The sequence below is a fragment of the Phocoena sinus genome, chromosome 2 (assembly GCF_008692025.1).
Source record: "Phocoena sinus isolate mPhoSin1 chromosome 2, mPhoSin1.pri, whole genome shotgun sequence".
NCBI lineage: Eukaryota > Metazoa > Chordata > Mammalia > Artiodactyla > Phocoenidae > Phocoena > Phocoena sinus.
In genome coordinates this window covers 4,797,210-4,805,863 of record NC_045764.1, presented here as the reverse complement: position 1 = coordinate 4,805,863, position 8,654 = coordinate 4,797,210, and the positions used below count along the sequence as shown (strand labels likewise).

The window sequence follows — 8,654 nt, the reverse complement described above, 5'->3', positions numbered from 1 at the left end:
CCGAGCAAGTTCCTTGCCACCGCAGGCAGAGAATTAAACTCACAGCCCTTTTACTTAGATGCCCCCGAGTGAAGGGGCTTCCATCCCCCTCCCCAGGGACCACAAAGTTGTGACAACCGACGGAACGGGCGGGAGAAAGGGATCTCCCCTCTCCCCATCCTCGACCCCTTTTCTTTCTACTCAGCCTCTGATTCACGCCTGGGCTCGCTAGTCGGCTTCGGCGCGCCCGGAGGACCCCCGTCCTCCGGAGGTTCCCGACTAAGGCCAAAGCAGGAAGCGCAGGCATCACGGCCACTCTCCCGTGTGGCTAATCAAAGCGGAGCCGGGCGGAGGGGTCGCTGGGGTTGGGCCGGTTTGGGCGGGGCAGGTTCCGGGCAGGTTCTGGGCAGGCGGCGCCGAGGGCGCCCAGATTCCCGACAGGCTCCGCGCCGGGGGCCTTCGCGGCTCCTTCGCTCCTGTCGCCGCCGCCGCCGCCGCCGCCGCGGTAGCTTGGGGTCGGTGAGAGGAGGAGCTGTCGCGGAGCCCTGGGGGTCCGTCTCGGTCGCTGTTTTTGTCTGAGGAGCCTTCCTTCCTCGGTCGTACCCTGACTCCCGCGGTGTCGAGGGGGAGTCCCTGCGGACATCTCAGCACGCAGTGGAGATGCCTCTCTTTGCCACCAATCCCTTCGATCAGGACGTCGGTAGGTGCTTCTGCCGCCCCCTGTCCACCTCCGGCGGACCGCTAGCCCGCTGTGCCCGCACCTGGCGGACGGTCTGGACCCCCGGGCCGGGCGAGTCCTGCCCCTTCCCTGAGGCTCTTTCTGTAAGAGTTTGGAGGAGGTTGGGGGCTCGGCACATCCTCTTGGAAAGAAGGGGGACTGTGAGAGCCTGGGAAACGGGCCTTGATGTGGGGCTGTGGGTTCCGAAAGAACTGCTGGAGAGGTGGGTGACGAAGGCCGCGGAGGAACAGCTGGGGCGGGAGCTGGTGCTGGGACGGTGCTTCTGGGAGGACAGAGTCGAGAGCTAGGGAATCTTCGCTAGCGTAGTATGATAAGCCCTATGATAGAGTGTTTCCCGGGACACATGTCAGACATCTAGAACTAGGGGAATGTTTTAGGTTGGCTTCCTTAGGGGACTTTAAAATCTGTGATAGAACTGTAGCGGGAGGACAGAGCTTCTGGTTCAGGGTGGACTGTCAGAGATCTTGGGAGAGAGTGATGAAGATGGAATACTTGGCAACAGTGTAGACGTCATTGAGAGCCGGAGACACTGGGCTGCCTTCCTTGGGTAGGTCTCAGTACTTTAAGTGTGGAAGAGGACCTGGGATCCGAAAATGCTAATTTGTTCTGAATTTGAAATGGTCTATTTTTGGTTTTCTGAGTCATCGGTTTTAAGTACTGATCATACCAATTCAACAGGTTAGTTTGTGTGTGTGTGTGTGTGTGTGTGTGTGTGTTTTCCTGGTCTGAGGGTAATAATTACAGGAGTTTTGAGTTTTCAGGGAGAGAATTTTGGGGTGATTTGAATGCTCCTAGCATTTGGGGCACACACGTGTGGAGTGAAAGCAAGTTAAATACCGTGCCTAATTGCTAGAGTAAAGAAGAATGAGGACACCCTAATGGAGCTGCTGTTCATGTCTTTGTATATCTTAATGATAAAAGGTTTGAATCTTCTTTTTAACTCTAACTTACAGCCTGCCACTGAAGCTTGAAGGTTTGGGTTAAGACTAGAAAAAGGTTCAGTCCCATCCCTGCCGCTGCCTAGCTCAGAGTGGAATCATGGGCAAGTTACTGGAGCCCTTTGAGTCCCAACGTCCTCGTCTTTAAAGAGAGGGAAGACGCATTTTGTTTGTGGTTCAGTGGAATAGTATGTGTAGCGGGGCCTCTTACAGTGCCTTTATATGGTGGGCACCGACTAAATGATAGCTTTCTTCGGTTCCAGTTTAAATGAATGTCCTGAATCGTAGCAGTGGATGGAACTTTAGAGATGACCAGTAATAGCTAATAAATAAATAACTGGGAAATTACATTTAATTTCATAAGCAGTTAGCACACACTGTTTACAGGACACTGCTCGGTGACATAAGACAGTGATGAGTACAGCATGCTGCTGCCGTCAAGCAGGTTTATAATTCACCACATCGATTTCCAAGGCAAGGGCTTAAAATAAAACAATTTCTCAATACCTTCTTCTGTTTCCAGCACCTTGATCTAGTTTTCATGTTCGTACGTAATCTAGCTTCCGACTACCCAATCACCTTTATATCCTGTTGCCTTTTGAACCCACATTTCCATTGGATTCTTAATGTCACACCTTTCCCAATACCTACACCACCCAGTTCAGACACAGGCTCCTTCTTGCTTTTATACTTTTGCTTGTATTATTTCTTCTACCTTTCTTCACCTACTTACGATTAAAAGTCAACTCAGAATCCAACTCATACCTGAATCATTTCCTTATGACTCTAACCTAGGGTTTCTTATCAGCGTCACTGCGGATGGTTTGGACCAGATAAATGTCTTTTGTCGTGGGCGTCTGTCCTCTGCAATGTAGGCTGTTTAGCAGCATCCCTGACCTCTCCCCACTAGATGCCAGTGGCACCTCTCCCCACCGAAACCCCGGTTATCATTTAAAACATCTCCAGACATAGCTAGATGTCCCCTGGGGGCACAAAATAGTTTCCAGTTAAGAAACACTGCACTAGCCTTCTGTAATCTCCACCCTTTTCAAAACTCCTGCGACACTTTTTGTCTTTACCAAATTATTTCGCATTAAAGATAGTTATATCTTGTATTAAGCCCCTGAACTCTTTTATTGGTTGCCACAGAGTAGGTGCTTAATAAAAGTTTGTTGAATTGAGAACGTGTCCATTGAGCCTGTAGACGGTAAGCTTCTTGAGTGTAGGAACATTGTTTTGCTCCAGAAAAGCTTACTTTTTGTTTGCTTGTTTTGCTTTTGTTTGTTTGTTTGTTTTTGGCCACGCTGCTGTGTGGCTTGCGGGATCTTAGTTCCCCATTGAACCCACACGCACCCTCAGTAGTGAAAGCGTGGAGTCTTAACCACTGGACCGCCAGGGAACTCCCAGAAAAGCTTACTTCTTAAAGTTAGGTTTTAGTGTTTGGATCAATTCTCTCCTCATGATCCATGTATCAAAATATCGTGAAAGTTTATCTAAGAAGACCTGCCGGGGACCCCAGCAAATCATCCTTGGACAGAGTCCAATAGACTCCCATTTAAACTTTTTCACTAGCATGTAGAATATAGTATGTAGAATACATTTAACAATATTTCTTCTTACTTTGTCAGTGAGTATGTCAGTGATATTAAAGTACTCCCACTAACTCACTTGATATATTTATCACTTAACATTAGCATATATTTTTACTACTGCAAAATTAATTGCCTTTAGCTTTATTCATCAATAAACTGAAATGGTAAATCGGAAATTTACATACTGATATATACCACATAACATTTCATATAAAGAGATAAAATACTGGTGATCACTTTTCCTTTGAAGAAGCGCCTAAATATGTTATTAGAATGTGAGCTCCATGAGGACAGGCATTTTTGTTTGGTTTGTTCACTACTGTATCCCTAACACGTAGACCAGTCTCTGGCACTAATAATCGTTTAGTAAACACTTACTGAATACATGAATCTCATTTTGGATGTTATATTTCTTGCTAAGTTCAACTCTTAAATTATGAAGATAACTCATTCCATCAAGCTTTTATTTCAGAGTCCATGGTGACTTGTCTTGCCAAACCCATCAGTCAATTCCTAGTTCATTTCTTTGTTGATCTCTTAGCATTCCTCTTTGATGTACTTTATTCACTTGGTTTCCAGGACACCAAACTTTTTCTGATTTTCTGCTTAGCTCTTTTTTAGTCTTTTTGGCTTCTCCTTTTTGTGACTTCCAAGTGTTCAGTTCTAGAACTTCTTTTTTGAGACTTTTTTTCCCCTTGGAGTCTTAGGAGGCAATTTAGCTTTGCACTAAGAATTCAGACTCTGGAGCTACACTGCCTGAACTCAATTACCAGGTTTGCTGCTTACCAGCAGTGTGACTCTTTGGGTTAGTTGCTTAGATATTCTGTGCCTCAGTTTCTTTATCTTTAATATGGGATATAGAGATGATAATCGTTTTTGCTTTCTTCCCCAAACCTGCTCATTCCTTCATCCTTGCCTATTTCAGTAGATGGCACCGTTGATATTTATTGTCACTCATCTCTAATGTCTAGGAGTCATCACTGATTCTTCTTTTTCCTTCACACTTCATATCCATGCTATCAGCAAGATCTTCTGGCTCTACTTTAAAAATATATCCAGAATCTCATCACTTCTCCTTCTCACATCACTATTATCTTACTGCAGCCATCGTTCTCTCTTTCATAGACTGTGGCAGGAGATTTCTAGAAGGCTTCTTTGCTACTACTCTTGCCCCTTACAATCAGTTCTCATTTACAAAGGTCAGTGATCTTTTAAAAATCTTAGGTACTGTCATTTACCTGCTCAGAACCTTCCAGGAGCTTCCCATCCCACTTACAGGGAAATGCAAGTTCCTTAGTGTGGCCCATAGTCTGGCCTTTCCTATGTCTCTGATATGATGACAGTCTCCAAACACTCTCTCTCATTCTAAGCTTCTTGGGTCTGAATATGCCAAGCTCACTCCTGCCTCTCTATCTATATTGTGCTGTTTTCTTTGCCTAGGTTATTTTTCCCCCAGGTATATTTGAAGGTCTTGATGTCCATCACATCATTCAAGACTCTGTTCAGAAGAGTTTCTAAGAGAGGCTTTCCCTGATTACCTTTTGTAAAAAATATCCATCTTTACCCTCTCTGTGTCCTTGTTCCATTTTGTTTCTTTATAGTACTCAACTACCTCACATTGACTGATTGGTTGGTTGGTTGATTGCCACCTGTGTAGAATGTAAACTCCGTAAGGACAAGAACTTTTCATTTCTATTCCTAGTACTTCAGGGACAGTGCCTGGTACATAGTAAGCACTCAATAAGTATTTATTAAAGGATGAGTTATTGATATCTTGCTGTCTTTCCGGTCTTGCATATCTATTTGGTGTTCCAGTATCACCTAAAAAATCAATCTATCAGAAAACTGAACTTATCTTTCCAGTCTAGTTCTTCCTTCATTGTGCGGTTATTTTATAATGTTCTAGTTATCTTGATTTGAAACCAAAGAGGCATCTTTGAATCATTACCCTGCCTCTACCAAATCATCATGTCTTTGTTTTTATGCTACATTGCATTCCTAGTCACACTACTTTGGACCGGCTCGTAGCCTACAGAATTGGACATGTTTTTAGTCTGTGTTGCTAGCCCAGTCAATATCAAACCACAACCAGTTTCATCTTCGTAAATGTCAGCGTCACATTCTTCTCCTGCAGTTTAGTGTGATGGAAAAATCTTGCTTGGGCTTTGGGTTTAAATTGCAGGCGCAGCATTTGCTCTTAGTAAGTGGGCAAACTATGGACATAGGCAAGTACAGAACCCCTCTGAGTTTTCCTTCCACTTGTGTGAATAGGGATAAAAATATCTACCTCAAGGAGTTGCTATGAGGAACACTTAAAAAGCACAGGACGTTCTAACTCTTTACTGGAGTTGAATATTCCAATTCAGCATGTTCAAACTCATATTCAGATTTCTCTTCTCAAGTTTGCCTTTCCTCTATTCTCATGACTGGTACTTCAGTTTACTTAGTCAGATATGTCAAGAACCTGGGAGTCATTCTTAAATTCTGTAGTTGTAATTTTCTACATCCCCATGGCAAATATATACTGTCTACTGTGTCCCAGCCACCCTGAACTTGCCCTCCAGGATTCTGGTGCTGCCGTAGTCTGTGTGCTTCTCTTCCTGATAGCTCTTGAGTCCATTCATCTGTCCGTCTGTTCAGGCCTCCCATCCTTTCTGTTCTCATCGCCACTGCCCAGCAAGTTTAGCTTGCTCTCTTAGGAGAGTCCGGTAGCTCTGTTATCCGTGCCTCCAGTCTGTCCCCAGTCATTTTCCAGGTGACAGTGATATTTCTAAAATGTAAATGTAATCATATGCTCCTCTGATTAAAATAGTTCAGTGAATCTACAGCTTTTCACAGGAATTTGAACTTTTCAACATAGCATGTAAGACCTTGTAGCATGTGGCTCCTTTTTTTACCTCTTCAGTCTCCACTCTTTTCCTCAAGGCATATTTCCTTGTTGGTTTTACACCACGGCTTTTTCATCTGTGGATCCTCTGAGCTGCCATACCTTTCTCTTCATTAGTCCCCATTAAGGTCGTTTTGAGGAGATGATGCACGTAAAGCACTTAGCCCAGTATCTGCCGTGTAGTATGTTCGGAACCTTTAGAGACTTCTCAGATTCTAAGGGCTGGAATCAGTTACTGTAAAAACATACTCAGGAGAAAAATGTAAAAATCTAGAATACACGTCTGTTAAAGGTCTGATGTCCACCGGGTTAAGAAATTTTGTGCTCATTGTTTCTTCTGTACCTATTTTACTTCTCCTGTAAGCTCTTCTTTCTGATGCTTCTAGATTTTCATTTCTATTTTGTGCTCTTTTCTGAGATGCTTTCGTGCTGTTCCTTTGACACCTACTTCCCTTTCTGGTTAGAAGAGCTTCAGATTGCTCTTCCAGTGGAATTTCCAGTGGTCAGGAAGGATAGGGATATTTGGTGAAACAAACGTTTTTGAAAAATTGATTCCGATCTCAAAAAGAGGGTAATTTCTTTAAGACTTGCTTTTTCCATTGGCCATTTTTGATGAACTTTTATGTCTCCAAACTGATTGAATGACAGTCTTTTTCCTATAGCCGGAATGTGATGGGCAGTCCTCCTCTCAGCATTTCTTACCTCCCCAAATCTTTGGCAGTCATAAATTTTGAGAAAATCAAAAGTAGCTGCTTATCAGAAAAAAGTGCTTCAATCCATTGAGAAGACTACTGAAATTCAAATGAGACTCAGTGTGTGATTTTTCTGGGTACTGCTAGGCAAATTTCTCAATCTCCTCTTTTTGGGTAGAAGGAAAAGGATAATCTGAGGGTAAAATGAGATCATTATGAAGCTTCGAATTCTTTAGAAGCAAGTGTGTGTTATTTTCCCACATACCATGTTTTTGTCTTAGAAAATAAATAGTTTTGAATTCATTTGCTATTCACAAAGCCATGTTGGACTGCTACTGGTAGTTTATATTTTTCTGATTTAAAAAGTATTTGTTGTTTTACAATGTAGAAGAACTGCTATAGCTCTTGATCTTGAGGCAGCATCAATAAATAATGTGAACAATTTTAGCGTTCTGAAATGGGTTGCATTTCTGATCTGTGTATATAAGTCTGAGTCAGATCCTAATCCTGTTTGTGCATGGGAGAATGTTTAGCATAATATCTATTAATGACTGTACCAGACACTCCTGGGTTTGCCTTAATTCAGATCATCCTTAGTTATGATAATAGACAATTTGTATTTTAACAGACATAAGCTTGTCATTTCTAGTTAGCTATTTACTTTTTAATAAGTTAAGTTTTAATAAGCTTAACTATTTTTAAACAGAGTGATAGGTTTTAAGATTTAAGTGTGTTCTTTTTAAAGAATGCACTAAGCTTTTAAAAAATCTGCTTGGCTGCCAGTAGTGAGGATGATGAATTAAGCGCACTACCAGATCAAAGTGATAACTTGCTTTCCTTTTTCTAAGATGAAGTACAGTCATCCCTCAATATTTGCAGGACTCCCGTGGACACCAAAACTGCAGATGTTCAAGTCCCTTATATAAAATGGCATAATGTTTTCATATAACCTATGTACCTCCTCAAATGTACTTTTATTTTTTTAAACTTTATTTTATTTGTTTATTTATTTAGGCTGTGTCGCAGCATGTGGGATCTTAGTTCCCTGACCAGGGATCAAACTTGCGGCCCCTGCAGCAGAAGCACGGAGTCCTAACCGCTGGGCTGCCAGGGAATTCCCCTCTCATATACTTTTTAATTTTTTTTAATTTTTAATTTTTGGCTGCGTTGTGTCTTCGTTGCTGCATGTGGGCTTTCTGTAGTTGTGGCGAGCGGGGGCTACTCTTCATTGCGGTGCGCGGGCTTCTCATAGTGGTGGCTTCTCTTGTTGTGGAGCACGAGCTCTAGGCATGCAGGCTTCAGTAGTTGTGGCTCGTGGGCTCAGTAGTTGTGGCTCACGGGCTCTCGAGCGCAGGCTCAGTAGTTGTGGTGCACGGGCTTATTTGCTCCGCGACGTGGGATCTTCCTGGACCAGGGCTCGAACCCATGTCCCCTGCATTGGCAGGTGGATTCTTCTTAACCACTGCACCACCAGGGAAGTCCCCACCCCTCCCATATACTTTAAATCATCTCTAGAATACTTGTAACCCCTAATAAAATGTAAATGTTATATAAATAATTGTAAATACAATGTAAATGCTATGTGAATAGTTGCCCACACACAGCAAATTCAAGTTTTGCTTTTTGGAACTTTTTGGAATTTTTTTTCTGACTATTTTTGACCTGTGGATGCTGAATCTGTGGACTGTAAGTGTTAGACTGGAGGATATTGTTCAGGATGACTCACTCAGTCTTCTTGGGCTTCAGAGGTATTGGGAGTTTATGGGGTAGGGCTCTGGGATTCCTCAATTAGAGCAATTCCACTTGAATTTACTTCACATATTGGTT

The 8,654-nt window shown here is 43.0% G+C and overlaps 1 protein-coding gene across 2 annotated transcripts in view; it reads left to right on the top strand.

The window, feature by feature from the left end:
• Window positions 1–453: 453 nt before the first annotated feature.
• Window positions 454–8,654, top strand: part of STAM (signal transducing adaptor molecule) — a 67,360-nt gene continuing 59,159 nt past the window's right edge. For both annotated transcript variants that reach the window (XM_032623964.1, XM_032623967.1), the window contains exon 1: window positions 454–679. In XM_032623964.1, the coding sequence (XP_032479855.1) occupies window positions 640–679 (40 nt within the window). In that variant the 5' untranslated portion in view covers window positions 454–639. The remainder of the gene's footprint in view (window positions 680–8,654) is intronic.